The sequence below is a fragment of the Durio zibethinus genome, chromosome 23, assembly GCF_047325235.1.
Source record: "Durio zibethinus cultivar Kanyao isolate XHJ-2024 chromosome 23, ASM4732523v1, whole genome shotgun sequence".
In the NCBI taxonomy this organism is placed as follows: domain Eukaryota; kingdom Viridiplantae; phylum Streptophyta; class Magnoliopsida; order Malvales; family Malvaceae; genus Durio; species Durio zibethinus.
The window spans coordinates 3,370,189-3,390,769 of record NC_143184.1 but is presented as its reverse complement, the minus strand read 5'-3'; the positions used below and the strand labels follow the sequence as shown (position 1 = coordinate 3,390,769).

The following is a 20,581-nucleotide window of genomic DNA, read 5'->3' as shown; positions in this document are numbered from 1 at the left end:
ATCACTGATGAGACCAATATTTCAATCTGATGTAATTTATATTATACATCAGAAAGTTGGAATCTACTTTTTACTGTCGCTGATGTAAGGGATGGACTAATTGGCATTAAGGTGAGAGGTTTGGGAAGCTTTCTCGTTTCAAAGTTAAAATAAATTGCAAGTTTAAGATTTATTGAAATATAAATTAAAAATCAAAAGTTTATTTCAATGCAATAAAAATATATGAGTTATAAAATGAAAAATTTTAAAAGTTTTTTGTTATTACGAGACTTTTGAACTATTTTTCTAGTATTGTATTTTAAATTTTTTTTAAATACATTTTTTAAGCTACGATGAATTTTTGGGTTTAATGCAATATATCATCTCCCACAACTAGTTTAAACAGATTTATTTTCTTTTTCGAAGTGGATATATATAGTTTTAAAATTTTTCATTGTTTTCTTTGAAAAGTTAATTCTTTTCATTGTTAATAAAAAATATAGAAAACTGCAATAAGTTTAAGAATAAATTGTTTTATTTTATTTTTATATATATTTGATGTTAATATTTAATATTATTCATTTTGGTTTATAAATCAAGATTGATTTTTTTTTTAATTAGAATCATAATATATATATAATGAGCAGAATTTTTCATCCACTTATATTAATATAAATGTTACATTCTTAATTTATAAATAAAAATAGTTAAATTTTAAAATATTTATTTTTATATAATTTATAAGATTAAAAATATAACACTTATATTAATGTAACTAAATCTTTATATACATACATATATATATATGTTACATACATGAAGACACACACAAACATTATGTATAGAACAAGTTCTCCATCCAATAGAAATCAGTTATCTGAAATTACTATTGATTTTTTTTTTCTGTTAACTTCAAGAAAAGAGTTTTTCGTTTGCCTACCCCATGTATTTGGGGGTGAAAAAAAAAAAAAGAAAATCGATTTGAAATATAATATTTTATTTTGTTTGGATTAAATTCGAATATTAAATATATATTAAATTTAAATTGAATTTTAGATTGAAAAATAAAAAATATAAACCAAATCAAATTATATATTCTTATTAGTTTTTATATATATTTTAAAATTTTATAAAATAAAATAATTATTTTATACCTAAATCTATTTAAATATATTAAAAATCATATTAGAATAATATATAAAAACAAAAAAATTAAAAATTAAAAAACTACTGAATTGAACCAAATGGAATCAACAGAATTTTGACTTAGTTTAGATGGTATAAAAATTCGAATACGAATTAAATTTTAAAAATTTATAATTTTATATATTATAAAAAAATTAATTCAAATTTGATTAGATCAAAATCATTATTATTTTTATATATAAACAGTACTTATTAATTTTCATAAAGTTAAAGTTGGAATGTTTTATTTAATTTTAAGTTGAAATTTAACATAAGAATAATTTTCTTTATTGTTAATAAACAAAATTCCACTGAATTATATACTTTAAATCGTAATGCTTATAACTCCTCTAGAAATCACTTAAGTATTTCACTTTTCATTTGCATATTTATATATTAATTAATTGGTCAAAATATATATTATTATCATTTTATTGTTATCTATTATTTATAAATAGAGATTCACTTATACTAATATAAGTATTGCATTATTTTTTGACATTTAAATCCATTTATCTAAAAAATATTTATAATTTTAACCATTTTGATCAAAGAATAAAAAAGAAGCAAAACTTATATATATATATATATATATATATATATATATATTCATGGTCTACATAGATGACATTTTTTTTACCTTTTCCTTCTTAAATCATTTAATCATAGAGACAAATTAATTAAGTCTCACTCTAATAAAGATATAACTATACTAAAGGAAAAAAATAGTAATATCAAGGTTTCAAAAAAAAAAGAAAGTAAAAGAAGCATAGATCATGCAGAAATTTATCTCAAAATTATACAGTTGAAACTCAGAGACATCCAAACGTTAAAAAAAAAAAACCGAAAATGAGAGACCGAGACAAAACTTCTGTTTTGTCTAAATTTAAAGCTGATCACCGGTCAAAAGCTTTGTCTCAAACCACGAATTCTGACCTATCCATTGGAAAATACGATAAGCCATTCGATTTCAACGTCCATTTCCATGCAAAGAACCCTAATTTTAGACGGTCCCACTTGCTATAAAAAACCCGCATGCATAATCAATTCCATCAAGCAACAAAACAAAGACGAAGAGAAACAGCACTTTCCAATAAAGTCTTTCTCCCGTCGAGTCCCTTCGAGTTGGTTGGGAATCGGATCGTTGTGCTATAGTCCCCATAGCCAGCCGGAGGGAGAGATTATCATTTATTAAAAAAAAAAAAAGTAAAAAATATTGACTGAAAAAAGAAAAAATTAGCAAAGATGACGGGTAAAGTGATTATTTCGGGGATTTCCATCATTCTTGTGGTGGGAGTAGTCCTAGGCGTTGTTGCTGCAGTTCATCGCAATGGGGATGCTAAGGCCGAATTGTCTCCAAAAATGAAGGCCGTGTCTAACTTCTGTACTTCTACTGATTACCAAGAAGCTTGCCACAAGACCCTCAGTTCTGTCAACAGCACTGATCCCAAAGAGTACGTTGCCCAGGCTATCTTAGCCTCTGAGGAAGCAGTCAAGAAGTTCTTCAACTATTCTGACTCCCTGATCGTTCAGGCCAAGAACGATAGCCGCACGAAGATGGCTTTGGATGATTGTAAGGAGATGATGGACTATGCCGTTCAGTCACTTCAGGCATCATTCTCCGAGGTGGGTGACAGTGAATTGCGCAGCATGAATGAGCGCATAGCGGATCTGAGGACCTGGTTGAGCGCTGTTATCTCATACCAACAGTCATGCTTGGATGGTTTCGAACATGATAACAGCATGAAACAAACGATGACAAATGGTGCTGTTGATGCTAGCGAACTCACAGCCAACGCCTTGGCAATTGTGACAAAGTTGTCGGATATTCTTTCGAAATTTGGTCTCCAGTTGAATATTCCTACCTCACGTAGACTTCTTTCTGTTGAGAAGGATGGCTATCCCTCATGGTTCTCGGCTGCAGACCGCAAGCTTTTGGCTAGGATCGATAACCGCAACTTGAGACCAAATGCTGTTGTGGCTAAGGATGGCAGTGGCCAGTTCAAGACCATTGCTGCAGCCCTAGCTGCCGCTCCCAAGAACTCCAAGGTCCGACATGTGATCTATGTCAAGGCTGGAATCTATGACGAATACATCACCGTCGACAAAAAAACTACCAACGTCCTCATCTACGGTGATGGCCCAAGAAAGACCATTGTCACTGGCCACAAGAACTTCGTTGATGGCACATCCACCTGGCAGACTTCCACTTTCTGTAAGTTTCACCAGTTAATTCATCATATTTCTCCCCAAAATTTTTTTTGATATAATTGCATAATTTTAATGGTGCAGCTGCTATTGGAGATGGGTTCATTGCCAGATCTATGGGATTCCAGAACACTGCTGGTGCTCAAAAGCACCAAGCTGTGGCTCTTCGCATTCAATCCGATAAGTCAGCTTTCTTCAACTGCAGGATGGATGGCTACCAAGATACCTTGTACAATCAAGCGAACCGTCAGTTCTTCCGCAACTGTGTCATCTCTGGAACCATTGACTTCATTTTCGGTGATTCCCCTACCATTATCCAGAACTCATTGATCATTGTCCGGAGGCCATTGGATAATCAACAGAACACGGTGACTGCACAGGGCAAGGCCAACGCTGATGAGAACACTGGTATCGTTATCCAAAACTGCAGGATTGTCCCTGAGCAGAAGCTCTTCGCCGACAGGTTCAAGATCCCAACATACTTGGGCAGACCGTGGAAGCAATTCTCTACAACTGTTGTGATGGAGTCCACCTTGGGAGACTTCATTCAGCCTGCAGGATGGATGCCTTGGGCTGGAAGCAATTTCCTTGACACTCTCTACTATGCTGAGTACAACAACCGTGGCCCTGGTGCTAACACCGCTAGGAGGGTTACCTGGAGGGGTTTCCATAGGATCGACAGGAGGACTGCCATGCGATTCACTGTCCAATCATTCCTTTTAGCCCGCGAGAACTGGGTGCCCTTCACTGGCATTCCTTTCACTGCTGGGTTGAGATATTAAAAAGACATTTGAGCGAGGACAATCAGGACCTGAGAGTCCAAAAAAAATTAAAAAGGAGAGATCAACTGCAAAAGAACCTTATACAAAGAAAACAATTTTATTGTGGTCTCTCAGTATAATATCAAACGGAGGAGCATGTCATCTCAATCATGATTTTCTTTTTGTAAGTTTCTGTTTAGATATTCCTTTCAGGTCTCTTGAGTCCTTGCCTTTGTCTTTTGGTGTTCTACTGTAATTCTTTTATTGATAAAAAAGCTCATTCGTTTAATATATTCCATAATTGAAATTTTAACCTTCAAGTTCTGCAAATGTAGGAATCACTTTTTAAAAATAGAAAAGTAAGTTACTCCCAATTGTATAAAAAATACGATATGCAATTATTATTTTTCGCCAAAATATGCGGTTATTTATGAATGATGTTTTTTTTTTTTTTTTTTTGAGAAAAGAGAATTTGAACTTAGCTTTTGAATTAAGAAATATTATTGAGAAATGATAAAATTCTTTGCAAGTGTTAGGTGAGCTTACGGAAATAAATACAGTTTCATTGGGCTTAAGTCTGAATTTTTGGGTCTCTAACTTTTACCCAGTACCCTAGCAGGCCTGGGTAGGCTGCTCCTGGCCCATAACTTCAAAAACTGAAACCAAGCCTTTGCTTCTTGCGGGAACTGGCCTTTTTTGCTACATGGCCTTGAGCCCCAGCCGCTGCCCGCCTAGCAATGCCAGGTTCCAACGCCGGAAATAAGTTGGCAAGAGAGTAGCAATTCTTCAACCGAAAAGTGAAGAAGAAACAGAGCTCAGCAGTTGAGAAGGCAAAAAAACGAAGAAAAGAAATAATAATGAGGAGACTCAATCGGGGGTTTATTCGGTGCATTCATTCATTGAGGCAACTTGAAGTAAATGATAATCCTTATAATTAAAGATCGTTTCTTCTAACCGAAATTGCCAACATTTCTCTTTTTTTTTTTTTTTTTTCTCGTTATTATTCCACTGGTGAAGCCTTTTTATGTCTTGGTTTCAGTTTCAGAAAAAAAAAATTTTGCTTTCGATTAATTGAAACAATATTTTCGTAATGGGCAGAGTTGCAACCTCAGCTTTCAACTGACCTTAAAATCATAGAACAAAGATTATCCGCTATTAAGCATAGGAGTGTGTTTCTCGAGAATCTAATAAACCAGGTAATATTTTTTAAATTTCTTTTTTTTTAATGTTTCTAATTAATTGTATTTTGAATTTGTTGGTGTTGATTGAAGACAGCCAGAAGCCTTCCCGGCTGAGTATTCAAAGGCTAACAAAGAGCTTTGAAAACTTAGGGACTCAGTGGACCTTATCACTGAATTGAGAACCAAACAGAAGATATATTTGTATTGTCATTTTCTGCCTTTTACTAATGTTCTGTCTTTCAATTTATTGTCTGAATCGATGAGTGAACTTTTGTCTACCTTGGCTGATGGTATCCGTAGCTTTCCTATCTAAGTCTCTAGTTGAGTTGTTGTGCGTCGATAATATAGTATATACTATGGGTATGTTTATGCGTTATCCTATTGCTTTCTATAGTTGCTATTGTCATGTGATTTTGTCCTACAAAGACGCAATTTTAGGCTTTTCGTTTTTCATTTTACATAGGAGATTGATGGTTTAAGGCCATTGATGGCTGAATAATCCGATGATAAAGACATGCTTGGGATGGCAACTGAGGATCTGGGTCTGGCTTTGTAAGAAGAGAAAGGCAGCGGAACTTGCTGCCCAAGTTGTTACTTCCTAGGGATGATGCTGATGGGAGCAGGTAACAAGTGTAGGTTGAGATGGGCACTTAAATGCGAGTTGTTGTCATTGTTTTTGTTGATTATTTTTTTCATACTTTTTGGCATTGAACTTGCCAAAAAGTTTGATCAGTGACTGATGGGGAGGAGGCTTCTTTGTTTGCAATGGAAGTGTTTGAAATGTAAGTCGTTACTCAGTACACATGGATTGGACTGTCTGTGAATCACCTAATTTTGTTTAGAAACGGGTTATCTGAGAATTGTTTCTTTGCTTGTGTTACAACAGGTATGAGAGGTACTCACAGAAGAAGGGTTGGAATTTTGAAGTGTTAGATATAGCAGAGTCTGATTTGAAAGGATAAAAGGTATGTGTTCCATATTTTATCGAGTGTTTTATCTTATGTCTGATTTTAGATAGTTTCTTTTGTTTGTTTACCTGGTGCATTTGCTAGGGTCTCGTTCTTTCTAAAGTTTTTGGGATTAACATTTGGAGTTTATCTTGTTTCTGCATCATTGAACTTTTACTTCTTGTACTCCTAAGCAGGAAGCTAGTGCAACAATCTCAGGAGCTGTTGTTTATGGGAAACTTAAATTTGAGAGTGGAATTCACAGAGTTCAGGTTTCATTTCTGACTATTTAACATGCAATATAAGGCTTAAAGCATAATTTACATGGAGTTTTCTTTTGGCAGCGTGTTCCTGTGACAGAAGTCTGCACCTATCTGCACTAGTGCTGTATCAGTTGCTATTCTCCCTCAGGCTCATGAGGTACTTAAGGATATGAATTTGTGTTTCATTTGGGGTTTTTTTCGCTTTTTGAAAGATTTTTAGATTTATTTGGTTGGGAGTTTTGTTGAGTGCTCTGACTGCTTATGCTAGTTCACTTTAACCTTAGCGTTGGACATTATAGTATCACAATCTTATGTTCTCTCGTTACTAGTTTTGATTTGATATATCCTTTTTGCCTGCTTTCATTGATGTTCGTGTTGAGGTTTCTGCAGGTAGATGTCCAGTTAAGGAATGAAGATTTGAGAATTGATACTTACAGGTCTGGTGGTTCTGGTGGTCAACATGCCAACACTGCAAACAGTGCAGTTAGAGTCACACATTTGCCCACTGGTATAAACAGTATCTATACAGGATGAATTTTAGTCTGGCATTCTTTTGTCTTAAGATCTTTTGTACTGGACTTCAATTTCCCATATTTTGTGATAGTTATTGCCAAGTCAACTACCTTACTTGTTTGTCCTTAGGGAGACACTTTAACAGTTAGAACTTGAACTTTCAACCCGGCGGTATTTTTAGCCAAAAAATTATCTTGGGATGGGGGAGAGTTATCTCCATGTGTAGTTCAAAGCTCAGTAGGCTTCTACATGTATTTAAAAAAGAAAATAATCTTTTGCGAATATCTTGGTATTTCTGTATTGACATGATTGCATCCATGAGCACAGAAAGTTAGTCTTTGAAACTTGGTGATTACTGATATATGCAAAATATTTGAGGTCTCTTAAGTAAGGTATATATTATATATTAGATAGGGATTTTAACTTGAAACCATTTAAATGTGAATTTGCATGGTTTGCTAAACCATTTTCATCCCTCTCATCATCTTCATATAATAGAACAAAGCCAAAGCACTTAAGGCGTTCCGAGTGAAGCAGTATGAAATAGAGAGGTCTAGAATTCAGATGAGTCGAAACTTAAATCTGAACAGGTGTGGGTTACTATTAGATGAAATGTTAGATTTTTTGTTCTTCATTCCAGATGATTAGATACTGATCACTTTGACATGAACAGATTGGCAGCGGGGATAGATCTGAGCGCATTCGAACCTATAACTTCCCTCAAGGGTGTGTCACCGATCATCGTGTTGGCATCATTTATCATGCAAAAAAAGATGTGATGTAGGGAGAGAATCTGGATGTTTTTGTTGATGCTCTTCTTTTGCAACAGGAAATGGATGCAATTACAGCCTTCACTTATGCTCAATGACCTTTTCTAGTGGTCGTAATGTCTCGCCAGTTGCAGATTTTTTTTTTCACTAATCATCATTTTCTAGCATGAAATGGTCATATTTTACGTCGTACTTTTTGTTATCTTGCAATTTGGACCTATAAAATATTCTAATTCTTACTAGTGACGCATATGTTAAGAGACAGGCCATTACACTTCCATGACATATGCAACTGTCTTTCCTTTCTTATTAATTTATAAGATATTATTTATTAAATCTCATGATTTTATTTAAAATAAATGTTTTATAAAGTTAAGGTGCTATAAACATTTATATTTTAAGTCAAATCATAGCACTAAGATTAATAGTTCTTCCAAATCATGACACATCACCTGTTGTAAAGACACAATATTTTACAATATTGTGTACACAAATTCTTTAGATTATAGATGCAATCTGACAAAATTGAATAAATTAAACATTGCAAAAAGTTAAATATTTAACTTTTAATTTTGAATGAATTTAACTATCGAATTTATGATGTAAAAATTGTTAGTAATGTTTGAAAATGAAATGTTTAATAGATGTTTATGAAATTTTTGTGAAAAGTAAAAAATATAATTTTATAATTACTTTTAATTAATAAAAGTTAAAGAGAAAAAAATAAAAATATCATATTAATATAATTAAATAATATTTTTAGATAAAATTAATTTAATGTATTAAGTAACTTTATAAAATTAATAAAAAGTTACTTAACATTTTAAATAATTTTTATTAATTTTTTTTAATTTTCAATGATTTTAATTAAGTGAATTGAAATTTGTTTTGATGCCCCCACCAGACTTTTTGGTAAATAACCCTGTCAAAGTTTCCAACAGCCTTGTATTACAAGTATGCAAATTTTTTTTGCCGCAAAAACTGTGAGACGCGATTGCTTTCTTACTTCTGAGATAATTGCATTCACCGGGGCCTAAAGTCTGGGAGCGCTAGCTACTGATGGGACTAGTATTAATGTGAAATTCATCTCATCCAATCCAGATTATTAGAAGCTCGTGGTCATGAAATTGACAAATAAGTTTTGGGTCAATAGTCTGTTCCTACCCCTCCCTCTCCCAATTTTTTGATCAATGGCTCAACAGCCATGCTTCAATTCAAAGGAAGTGGAGATGCTGCAGGATTCGAAGGTAAAAAAATGGTGGTTGGCATTTCTGTCAATTGGTCTGAGCCATTTGGTCTAACTGACCCACCTAGACACCGACCCTATCTATGCTGGTAAGCTAACACTAATCATGTCGCTTTCGCCAAAGAGAATTGATGGCTCATGCCACTAAACAGACATAAATCTCTGATTGAATCCATCTCCTTCTAAAAATAAAACAAAGATGATAAAATCATAAAATTAATTGCCTTGAGTAAGTCTATAGTTCACCTTCAAAAACAAAAAAAAGCCTGAGACGAATTGACTGGATGAGATTTGTTTGATAAGTGGGCCGTGGGGTACGGTACAACCTTTTTCGGCCGAAATCAAGTTGTGGGGCAACAACTTTAGCATGGAAAATGTTGCCACTTTTTTCTTTAAAATAAGTCTTCTTTTAGATGATAATGCATTTGTGCAGCCACTCATTGTTGAATACACGAGGAAGTACTGTAAGGCTGTAGGCAAAGCCCAGAGATATTGTTCAAATCCCTTAGGATCCAAAACTGTCCGGACTGAAGGAGACAGGTTAACAGTTAACACATCTATTAAAAGCAAACCTTACCCTAAGAAACTCCGCGAATGAAAAAATAGAGGAAGGAAAAGTTGGTTTGGGATCAGTTTTCACTGCCAACGATGGTGTCCGATCAGGAAAAACTAGTAAGAAAAATAAATGTTTTCTTCTACAACCAAGTCATTCCACCCATTAAAAAATCCTTGAAATGATCTAGGTGGTCTGAACTGTAATCGCTTGGAAACTTAGAAAAATCAGCCAATGTGTGATGCTGCCCACAAAAGTCTCTTTCTTTAGTTTCAAGGTAGAAATTTGGAAAAAAGTGAAAAGGGATGATTGGCTTAAGCTAAAATCATGCTTAGATTCTTTTCCATTGTTGCTTTTAATTACTTTAAAATTACATGTAATGCTGTATTTCGGGATCTAACAATATTTAGAATCCGATGCTAGAATTGGAGAAAAGTGGTATTCTACTTACTGCAAGAAATGGTTGGTGAAGTCTTCAAGTTATGTCTGTTTTTGACCTTTGGTTTTCCTGTTTTAGACCAGATGGATTAGTATATTCTTTTATGTAGAGTTTATTTTTGTTTATTTTACTATTTTTCATTGCCCATGGTTAGATCTAGACCAAGGAAAGCCGTGTTGTATCTGACAAAAAGACTCCCTCAAAAAAACAAACAAAAAGGGAAGATTTGCTGCTGAAAACGTTTGTCTGACACCCCCCCAAAGACACGGGTGTTAGAATTTGGTCTAGAGAATCAAACAAGTTAACCCAAAAAAAGATTCCTCTTCAGCTCTTCTTCTTCTTCTTCCATGAATCCTAGAATGTGAAGCAATTATTAACTCTTCCTTATTTTCCTCAAAAGAACCATATCAATCAATCAAAGGAAAAAGCCAAGGTTTTTTAGAGGTGATCTATGGATAACTTTCCAAAAGTTTTATGTGGGTGGAGCTGGGAGGAGAACAAGTTGTTTGAGCTGGCTCTAGCAGTGGTTGATGAGCAACACCCAGATCGTTGGGAAGTGGTTGCAGCCATGGTTGGAGGGGAAAAAAGTGCAGAAGATGTGCAAAAACATTATGTGATACTTTTGGAGGATTTGCAGTTTATAGAGTCTGGCAAACTGGACCATAAACTTGGCGAAGCTCAGTCTTGTATTCAAGTCGACTCTGCTCAATCCGTATGCTGGACTGATGAAGATAACAAGTATGCAATCTTTCTTATCTGCGAGCTTCTTTTGCCTCTCTTCTACCAATTCTTTATATTCTTTCCCCTCTCTCGCCCATCATGTTTCATGAAACTGTCTAGTCCATTTTGATGATTAGAGAGTCTTAATTCACTAGGATCGTTACAATTCATAGCTAACGAGGAAGTAAACTAGGATACACGTGCATCTGAGTCTGTTGACTCTGCAAACTGTATCGTTTGATCTGAGTGTTTACGCATGCATAGCCATCTGGGCTAATTCCCAGTTCAACAACTTGACCTGGCCATTCATAAGGGACAAGTAGAAGGATCCTATGTTACTATGCCTCTCAATCTAGGACTTTTCTTTTTAGCCTTTCCTGCATCATAAATTCATAATACAAATTTCATAGGAAATTTTTTCTCTATTTTATTCAGGATATATTTTTCTTTAGCTAGCATTTTAGGCCACTGAGACAATAACTGAATTGAGAATCATTCTATTTCTGGTGTTATTCTGCAATAGATGTAAAGTAAGCAATTTCAGCTTGAGCAGCTCTAGGCCCGAATTTATTCCTTAGCTGAAAGCCTAAAAAAAAGTCAACTTCTGAAGGGTGTTTTTTACCCTTTGTTTTCTTGCTTTTATTTTCTTTTGGACTGTATTTGAGTAACTCAAGTTTATATCCATAATTGGAATTTGGATGAATGATTCAGCTAATTATGTGATTCTACATCTATAACTCAAGCCTTTACTATAAGCAGATTTAAAGTCCTTGCGTAAGGTCAATCAGATTCAGTATGTATCTGTCTAGCTAACATGGTCATCTTTTTTCTTTTCTTTTTTTTCTTTTCTTATCTGATGGTTATAGTATTTTGGCTTACAGCTTGCTCGTCCGATTGGACATAAATTGATCCCCAGAGCTAGTTCTGGTTTATGAAATTAAAGCAGATTGGTTACTGATTGCTGCCAGAACTCATGCCCGCAAAGAATGCATGGCATATTGACAACCCTGGTTGTTATATTAATGCATCAATTCTAATGCTATATCCGTTGTTCCTAGAGGTAATCAGTCTCTTCATTGTAAAACAAAAATTATTGGAAAGATTTCAACTTTCCGATTTGTGGATGGTAGAAAGGGGTCTGGGTCCTTGTTTGTTGGAAATTTAAGTAGTATGCTGTGTTAGACTTGTTTTACTTGTCTCTTTAAAGATTATGAGTCTCTATCTGGTCACATTGCGGCAACGTCCATCATCTGACTTTCTGGGAGAACTTTGCAAGTTGCAACCACTCCTTTTATATTGCTTAATATGATTGTGATTCTGCTCCTTGAAAAAAAATTGTTTCCCAATTGTGAAATCCACTTAAGGTAGTTAATTACAAGCATAAATTAAACCAATCTATCTTAAACGAACTTGATCTCATTATTCACATAAAGAACATAGGTAAATTACATTTCCATCAACGTACAGGGTGTCTACCGCTAATCGGAGAAGCAGCGATGGAAAGAACAGTGAAAAAGCAGTGTTTTCATGTCATTATTCTGTACGTGGAGTTCAGAATCGTTTGCTATTATCAACTTGAAATCTTAAATATCAAGAGAAATTTCATCTCTATGTACAATGAAATGAATATTCCACAGTATATTCAGAAAAAATAAATACCTAAACTTTGGGTCATATACTCGTATCACAAAACAATGCGATCATATTCATATCTGGTACCACTTCCAGTAACCTCATGCCATGTCAACAATTTTAGAGGGCAGCTCCACTTGGATTGGAAGAATAGTTTATCTTCAACAAAACAAAAGAAAATGTGCAATAGGGGAGAAAAAGAGCTGGGACCGTAGGGGCAAAATTCACCAGACTCACCACATTAGTTTTAGTTTCTTGTTAAACGTAGCTGTCATAAACCTGGATCTAAATTCAATCAATTGGCTATTATAATAAAAGATAAGAGAATAATCCCAACCATAAATAAGATGAAATAAAAGGGAGGAGAAAAACGGAGGAGGCAGAGCCAGGGAAGAGGCAGTGCATGAGAGGAGAAACAACAGAAATCTGTTGGTAGATCCATCCATGCTCAGCCTGTTCCCTGTCTTTGTCTGTCTCTCACATATTTCTCAATCTCTCACTATTGACTTTCACCTCACCTTGTCCCGGTGCATCTGTGAAAGCCCAAAACAAACCTGGCGCTTGCACAATGACCTCAGGGCTCAGGTCTCTATCCTTCTTTTTTGACAAAACTCATAAGCCATAGTGCGGTTTCAGCAAACCTGGGAACTTGGTTTGAGTCTTTGCTGTCATCTCAGCTATTTATGCTACAAATCCAAAAGGATTAGTGGATTACAGTACAACATGTACTAAACTGACTCTGTACTGGCAATTTTGAGTACTGGTTGAAAATATGTTAGTATTTCTGGAAGGACGAATATGTACTACACCTGATAGTACTCTCATATTCTCCAATGATATGGATACTATACACTCTCACGGCCTCTCCCAAAAAATAAATAAATAAATAAATTACTTTAGAATTTAAAGAATTGAATGATGTCATAGCGTAGCATCTCCACGGTAATCTTTGAATAAACAGATTCAGGTTATCACGTTGCGGATTTGGAATGGTATGTTCCATTAATGACGAAAGTCAATCAAGTATGTTTGCTTCTGATAGGAGAAATCGGTATTCTACTACTATCTCTTTTCAGGCAGATGCAGAAAAGCAACAGATACTGATTGAAAGCAGAAGATATTGGTCTATTTCAGCAAAAGAGATTGAGGTCTTGGATTACAAAACTTGGAAAGGGAGAGCTGATGGTGAAAAACAGATGACAAATGTTGCCTGTCGATCTAAGAAATTGCCAAGAACTAGAATGCGGCTGAGCAACCTTAACTACTAAGCCTTCCGAAATAATTTCAGAAAAAAAAATAAACAGAATAAATACAAAAAAAAAAAAAATCAGAAATTAAGAGGAAGCAGTTACCTTCTGAAAGATTGAAAACCCTAATTTCGTAATTGGTCTTGAATCGTTAGCGGTGCATTCTAATTGGAGTTCAAAGAAGGAGAATTTTCTGGGAGAAATCTCGGTTTGATTTTCTTTTGGGCAATTTTGGAGGGAAATTGATCACCTCATTGATCAGCAGGAGCAGGCGAGACATATTGATGGAAGGTGTTTTCCCAAATGCGACATCGTTTAAGAGGAAGTCTGCGGTGCGCAATGATCTGCCTTTCCGGGCCTATTCGAAGAACAGAGAACAACGGATCTTGGGTTTTAAGTTTATTAATAAAATGTTAACCGATCTGGGCTACGAGTTAAGCCTGGATTTTGCATTTGAAGGCCCCGACACAACTCTTTTTTTTTTAAATTAAAAGCATGGTTATAATTTAATCACCTAATGTATTTTATATATTCTTGTTAGAGATTTTAAACTTAAAAAATATATTTATATAATGAGTATTTACTGTCACGTCAACATTTTAATTTTTTTATATAATAATTGCATATTACAAATTTGTATTAATACTTAAAGTTATTGTATGCTAATCAAAATTTATATTAATATGCAAAGTTTATTACGTGAGAAAAATGTATTAGATTAATATATGATTTAATTGTTTTAAAGTTTAATATAAAATTGGAACTCTGAAGATAAAATAATTAAATATAGATCTCAACTGTTTTATTTATATCAAATAAATTTATTCAGAGAAAAGCCTTCAATGGAAATAAATTTTCATTTAAAAATTGAATAAATCTCATTAATATTTACAATAAAAAATATTTAAAATAGTAATTTAAAAATATAATAAACCAATATATATGATTGGTGGGGAAGGAAAGGAGGGATTGGGGTTCACAGCAACTATACGGACACTTGCTCTAGCTGTAATGCATCATCTTCATCTCGGCATCCAGCGAAGGTTATACAACTGTTTTGTCATTTGTGTGTTTATGACAGGATAAATTTGGTGGAATTTAGATGCGCACATGGTAGGACATTAAGACCACCGAACTTTAAAGATCCAAAACTAGCATGATTAATTATGTCAAACCCTTTGACGATGGTCCCATAACTTTTTCCCAACCTTTGTCAAAAACACCCATAATTGGAATTTGGAACCACCATGGGAGGTTCGTTTGTATGTCAGGAACAATCAGGTTAATTAGTCACTTTCTAAACAATAAAAAAAAAAAAAAAGCACTCAATTTTCTGCAAACAAGCCATTTCTTAAGCAAAACTTAACTTCCGAAAGTCCCAAAGATGCAATTAATAAGTAATTTATGGTCCATGAAGCTTCGAATTTGATTTCCTAGAGTAAGGTAATGAAATGAACAAACTTTCAGGATTAGAAGAACCAAGCCCTTCGAGCTTGATTGGCTACTATATCCTTGCACTCTTGAATAATTGGCATCACAAGCTCTTCCTAATTAAGAGGCTAAAAACAACGAAAATAAATAATAAATGGAAGGTGAAACGCTTGAATAAACAATCACATGAGAAGAACATCGAAGTCACTAAGGGTCCATTCTGCCTCTTCATCTTTGTCACTGACAAAAATTTCTGTACCCATGTCGATAGATGTCCATATTCTTTTAGCAGGAGGGGTGTCTGGATCCTGAAATTGAAAAAAGAGCCATAAACGGTCAACAAGGAACAAGATTATTTCGCAGTAACGCGTTCTCAGATAAGTTATACGCAATACCTGATAAAAGTAGAGTCTACTGGCTAGGCCTCCGGTGTCGAGCACCCAAGTTCTTGGATCCCCAACCCAGCCTTGTCCCTTTTCGGTTGGGTAGCCATATTCAGCCCATATGGGGTGAGGCAGCAACTGAACTATTTCTTGCGCTTGAGGATTGCTGTATGGATCACAAAGGCTAACAGGTTCCTCCAAGTGTTTAGCATTGCCAGGAGCACAGTAGTAGTGATAAGCACCATATGGGAAATTGGCAGTGTCATTTCTGTAAATCTTTTTGTTGTCTGGAGTAATATGGTATGGTGGGCAGTTGCCCAAAGCGGTCGGGCTACACCAATCTGGAACATCTGGATTGACGATCATCTCACTGTATCGTGTAACGTCTGTGAGCACATCTCCATCACAAGGCTTACCATTATTCTTCCAGCAGCTGCCGATATCTATCAGGTAGAACTGGCTCTTGGGTCCTCCTCCTTTTTTTACATCCAAAGTGAACCTGACTTTAAAATCAGACTCTGGGAGCTGAAAGTAAACCAATTCGTTACTCTTTCAAAGTGAGAGTGACTAACAAGTATGCAGTGAAAGGAATCAAAAGATCCAAATCATAATCATAGACCACTATTGTTTTATTAAGAAAACTAATTGATAGCATGACAATATGACCTCTGTGGTCTTGAATCAATCTGTTTCAAGGCCTGTCAACTCAGGTACCAGTTCAACCCACATCCAGTTAATGTACAAAGTAAGCAAGGACATGGATTTGGTATGAATTAGTTGTAAAAGTAACATGGTTAGGCCTGATTTGATATCAGCCATGATTAATGTTGCAGAGACACAATTTGCCTCCCAAATAATGACATATTTCACTCACCTGCCACATGAATGGTATTTTCAAGAAGCCAAGAAAATAACACCATCAGCAATTACAGCACTACATTATGTCCTCGAGAATTTAAGAACACTGAGAGATTAGAATAATCTACATTTTTTGTTAAGCACAGAAAATCAAGATTAAAAAAATTGTGACTGGGATCTTAAACTAATTAACCAAGTAAAGCAGTAGTATTTTTCTTCCAAAGAGTTTCAACTTACGGTATTGAGCATTCCTCTTGTTTCATAATGGTAGCCTCCAGAGAATCCTTTGGTTGCATCAGCTCTGAGGTATAGCATCAACCATGGGTACTTCTTTGAAGTCTTGAGCTTATGCTTAAAGACCCAACTTCCAGAAGCAAGCTTCTTCTCCCAAACCACCTCATAAAAGGAGATATTGTCAAGTCCTTTCCCAATATCAGAATCCAAATCATAAGTTCCATTGAACCATCCTCTCATTGTTCCGTCACCTAAGAGTTGTGTCGGTTGATGATTAAAAGTGGGCTGATTCATGCACCCTTCTCCAAAGCAAGGAAACCTCGTTGTAGTAAAAGGAGGCACGAATCTCCCATTTTCAGGACACCAACTGGTCCTTGTGTCAAAGTTGCCATTTTTTAGCATAACCATCCAAAAATGCCATGGCTTTGAATTTTCTGAAACTTCACATAAAGAACCTAAATATAACTCCTTCTCAACTGCATATAGATCTGGGCTGTGCAGTGCATTTAGAGTCAGTCCTTTGAATGATTGGCCTATCCCAAGTCTGTTATCAGCCTCTGATACCTTGTGTATCAGAGTTGAATCTTGCCCCATTTACAAAAAAGAATTAGAACACTAGAAAATTTTCAACCAAATTTAAGAATACTAAACAACTGTTACAATAGAAATCATATTCTTTTGCTAGTTCCAAGGAACAAAAACAAAACTCATGCAGAAATCAATTACTGCACCCGTTCTGATAAAATTATAGTAAATTCTATAAAAAATAATTCTAATTCATCATATCATAAAAGCTTTAATAAAAAGGAAAAAGTTTAAGCCTTTGGTTTACTTTTTGTATGTATGTTTGTTTTTTTAATTATTCTTGTACTTACTTGCAATATCAAAACAATCAGCAGCTCTGGGGCTTCCCATGCCAGGAGCTTCATATGCAACTTCATTGCAAAAGTTCCAAGCTTCAAAGGCCACTCTTAAACCATCTCTTTCCATTCCTGGATCACCCACTGCTGATATTTCTTTTTCGGCTGTTTTCCTTTCTACTACCTTTTCAGTTCCGGCACTAACTCCCCACATAAGCAAATTTACCCACAGAAACATCGTAAGCAAATGCAACTGCTTCTCCATGGTGCCTCTCAACTCTGCCTCTAAAGCAAACTTACGTTGTGATTTCTTAGGTTTCTTTTTTTCCTTTGTATGAAAACATGTATATAAATAGAGATTCGGCCTGAGCTGGTTACCCGACTAATTTCTATCACTAGTATTTACCAGTTATAGGACTTCATTGTTATGTCTAACTACATCTTAACCCGGTCGAAGATCTTTCGTTCCTGTTTTTTCTCCCGAAACATTTTTTTTTATCATACGAACTCTTCCTGTTCCTTTGAAGCTAAAGAAAGTTACCCTTTTGAATTCTAATTTTATCTTTCAAAAGTATAGTTGTTTCATTGTTTGACTTTTAAATAATGGTAAAATTCATTGACCAAATTTCAACATAGCAAAATAAAATAGAGTTAAGGTAGTTGTAACCTGATCTAGCATTATTTTCTCCTTTTTCTTGAAAAAATGAGACATAATACAATATGTTTAATCAAGATAATTACTTAATTAATTAATGCAAAATCAATCTAAATATGCAATTTTATATCTTATATAAATATATAAAAACTAAACTTTTCGATAAAAAAGAAAACAGTCCAATCTGAATTGTTTATATTTTTTATATGTAGATGGATTTAAAAATCACTATGTATTCTTTAATAAATGCATTTTATTTATTTAAAATGTTTTTATTATTTTTTATAGTAATGCTTTTATTACTTAAAAAATAATTAGTTAGACTAAATTAATTACATTTATTACATTTTAAATAACCAATAATTTTACCTTATAGGAATAAGTCACAATTAATTTGGTTAATGATATAGATAAAAAAAGAAAGAAACTAAATAATAATAAACTAATTACTCATGAATATATTTTCATATCTGCTATTACTTATGAAGAATTAAATAAAATTTAATGTGGTAAATAAGGAAATAAAAATGAGTCATTTAACAAGTTGACAATAATGATATCAATAAATTAGAAAAAAATTGTTTTTTTTAAATGCAGCAAATTAAATAAAAATTCACAATTTATAATTTTGAAAGGAAAATTGAATTAATTCTATATATTTTTATTACTTATTACATTAGACAGTTAATGATAGTAACTTTTTAATACATTTACAGTAACGTTTATTGATAGTAATATAAACACAATGTTTTCTCAAAAAGAATATTAACAAATCGAATTTTATTATTCTCCAACTTTTGTTTTACTACTATTTTATCTCTATTATCTTATAAGAAATTTATTTTGTAATCTTGCTTGCTAGTCTTTTGTAAGTTTATGGAGATTTTACCCTTTTTTTTTTTAATTTTTGCAATGGTTAGGCTTTATTTTTAGAATAGCAATTTTATCAATTATAGATTTTAGTATAATTTATTTAATCTATAATTTAAAGGCGAATCTTTGATAATATATATATATATGTTGAATATGATGTTGCTAAATATATATTTTTTTTGCGAGGTATTAATTAGTAGATGCTTAATAATTTTGGTTTATTTTAAGAGGTTATTCGATAAGATTATATTAATTTGCAAAGTTTTATAATCATATGTTAAGAAAAATTTATTAATTTTGATGCTATTATACTAGAAGGCTATACATTGATTGTGTGCCAAATCATAAGAATTCTTAGATATTATATTGTAAGCCAAATCGACCTAAAATGATTTAATTGATTATGACCAAATTAAATATGTTTTGGTCTTAATTGAACAAAAAAAAAAGGTATTTTCTAAGTTCTCATGAGCAAAGCTTTAGATGATGTAAAGGGTAATTAGTTTGTAATTTTTAAAAATCTTATAAAAAATAAATAAAATTTTCAATTTTGTGAAGTTTATCATTTATTTTATTTAACAAGTCATAAAATTTTAAAAATATTAAAACTATAATTGAAACTCTTATACCAAATTTCTTATACTCTTCTATATTTCTTTTTTAGATATTTTTTGTTCAATTTCCTTTTTAGGTAAATAGATATATATGATAAAAATTATAATAATTTACTTATTTATACATAGCACCGGCTTAAAACTAGTATGCCACGATAGGCAAACCAATCCATATTCAATAAGCATTGATTTCATCAACTGCATAGGGGAAAGTTGAATAGTACAGCACTAATTTTCCAATCCATATATATATCCTGAAGAAAAGAAAAAGAAAATGAAAAGAAGCTATTTTTGATAAAATAACTCTCCCAACTCTTTTTATTGAAAAATCAATCTAGCATTTAATCATAAAAATTTATAAATTTAAAGAGTATTTAGTGGGAAAGACTTAGGTAAATTGCTTAGATGAAATTTGTGAATTTCATATTAAAAATGATTAAATAAAAATTAAAATTAAAATCAAAATTAATAAATTAAAAAGTCTTGTTACATAAAGTGTAAAATTAAAAAATAATAATAATAAAATTTGATATATTTTTTAAACAAGTATTTGTAGTAAAAATTTTAACAAAATTTTTATCAATGAATAGAAATCAAATTTAAATTATAAACAACATTTAATTTTTTTTACATATTATCATTTTTCATAATAAATTCTATCAATTTGTTAGTTTAGGCTTTTTATTAAAGTTTTTATTAAATTGTTTTTAGAAAGGAATTATACAAGTTTCATTTAAAGAATTTTATCTAAGTTTGTCTTATATTTTGTAACTAAAAAATTATAATTTAATTTATATTCATAACAAAAAATATAAGTTTTAAAAAAATGACAAAATAATCCTATATTACATGCCAATATAGATAAAAGAAAATTATCTTACGGTAGTCTTAGTCATTTGGAGTGTTCAAATTTTGATTTTAACTTAATCGAACGATTAAATTTATTTAATTCGATTAATCAGTCGACCAACAATCAATTTTAGTTAGTTATTAGAAATAATTTTAAAGAAATTTCAAATTTCAAATAAT

General features: G+C 32.9%; 3 protein-coding genes, 1 long non-coding RNA gene and 1 pseudogene across 6 annotated transcripts; 3 read left to right on the top strand and 2 right to left on the bottom strand.

Annotated features, from left to right (window-relative positions):
- The first annotated feature begins 2,215 nt into the window (after positions 1-2,215).
- LOC111313375 (putative pectinesterase/pectinesterase inhibitor 21) lies at positions 2,216-4,417 on the top strand. Its single transcript, XM_022914045.2, has 2 exons — positions 2,216-3,379; positions 3,457-4,417. Exons 1-2 carry the CDS (start codon positions 2,410-2,412, stop codon positions 4,152-4,154), a joined length of 1,668 nt encoding a protein of 555 aa, XP_022769780.2. The 5' UTR covers positions 2,216-2,409; the 3' UTR covers positions 4,155-4,417.
- Positions 4,418-5,918: 1,501 nt separating this feature from the next.
- On the top strand, positions 5,919-8,049 carry LOC111313042 (peptide chain release factor 1, mitochondrial-like; annotated as a pseudogene). The gene is made up of 8 exons (XR_016332367.1): positions 5,919-5,937; positions 6,048-6,096; positions 6,201-6,279; positions 6,459-6,533; positions 6,606-6,681; positions 6,915-7,032; positions 7,536-7,627; positions 7,711-8,049. The product of XR_016332367.1 is annotated as a peptide chain release factor 1, mitochondrial-like (transcript).
- A 1,602-nt stretch (positions 8,050-9,651) lies between these two features.
- Positions 9,652-12,109, top strand: LOC111313374 (protein RADIALIS-like 3). 2 transcript variants are annotated; one of them, XM_089752958.1, is made up of 2 exons: positions 9,652-10,783; positions 11,632-12,109. In XM_089752958.1, the coding sequence occupies exons 1-2, from the start codon at positions 10,497-10,499 to the stop codon at positions 11,672-11,674; spliced, it is 330 nt and encodes a 109-aa protein (XP_089609084.1). In that variant the 5' UTR covers positions 9,652-10,496; the 3' UTR covers positions 11,675-12,109. The 2 variants fall into 2 exon arrangements, with proteins under 2 accessions (XP_089609084.1, XP_022769779.1); XM_022914044.2 differs by having other exon boundaries at positions 9,669-10,783; positions 11,647-12,104.
- A 780-nt stretch (positions 12,110-12,889) lies between these two features.
- Positions 12,890-14,200, bottom strand: LOC149512102 (uncharacterized). The gene is made up of 2 exons (XR_016332753.1): positions 13,750-14,200; positions 12,890-13,083 (listed from the first exon to the last, which is right to left on the bottom strand). It is a non-coding gene; the product is annotated as an uncharacterized LOC149512102 (long non-coding RNA).
- A 777-nt stretch (positions 14,201-14,977) lies between these two features.
- Positions 14,978-17,892, bottom strand: LOC111313373 (uncharacterized). Its single transcript, XM_022914043.2, has 4 exons — positions 17,426-17,892; positions 16,554-17,134; positions 15,471-15,983; positions 14,978-15,383 (listed from the first exon to the last, which is right to left on the bottom strand). The coding sequence occupies exons 1-4, from the start codon at positions 17,673-17,675 to the stop codon at positions 15,258-15,260; spliced, it is 1,470 nt and encodes a 489-aa protein (XP_022769778.2). The 5' UTR covers positions 17,676-17,892; the 3' UTR covers positions 14,978-15,257.
- Positions 17,893-20,581: the final 2,689 nt, after the last annotated feature.

Coding starts and splice junctions, on each gene's coding strand:
- LOC111313374 (XM_089752958.1), top strand. CDS start 10,497: ATGGATAACTTTCCAAAAGTTTTATGTGGGTGGAGCTGGGAGGAGAAC. Junction 10,784..11,631: donor TGGACTGATGAAGATAACAA/GTATGCAATCTT, acceptor TGATGGTTATAG/TATTTTGGCTTACAGCTTGC.
- LOC111313375 (XM_022914045.2), top strand. CDS start 2,410: ATGACGGGTAAAGTGATTATTTCGGGGATTTCCATCATTCTTGTGGTG. Junction 3,380..3,456: donor CTGGCAGACTTCCACTTTCT/GTAAGTTTCACC, acceptor TTAATGGTGCAG/CTGCTATTGGAGATGGGTTC.
- LOC111313373 (XM_022914043.2), bottom strand. CDS start 17,675: ATGGAGAAGCAGTTGCATTTGCTTACGATGTTTCTGTGGGTAAATTTG. Junction 17,135..17,425: donor TGATTGTTTTGATATTGCAA/GTAAGTACAAGA, acceptor AAATGGGGCAAG/ATTCAACTCTGATACACAAG. Junction 15,984..16,553: donor CAAGAGGAATGCTCAATACC/GTAAGTTGAAAC, acceptor GTTTACTTTCAG/CTCCCAGAGTCTGATTTTAA.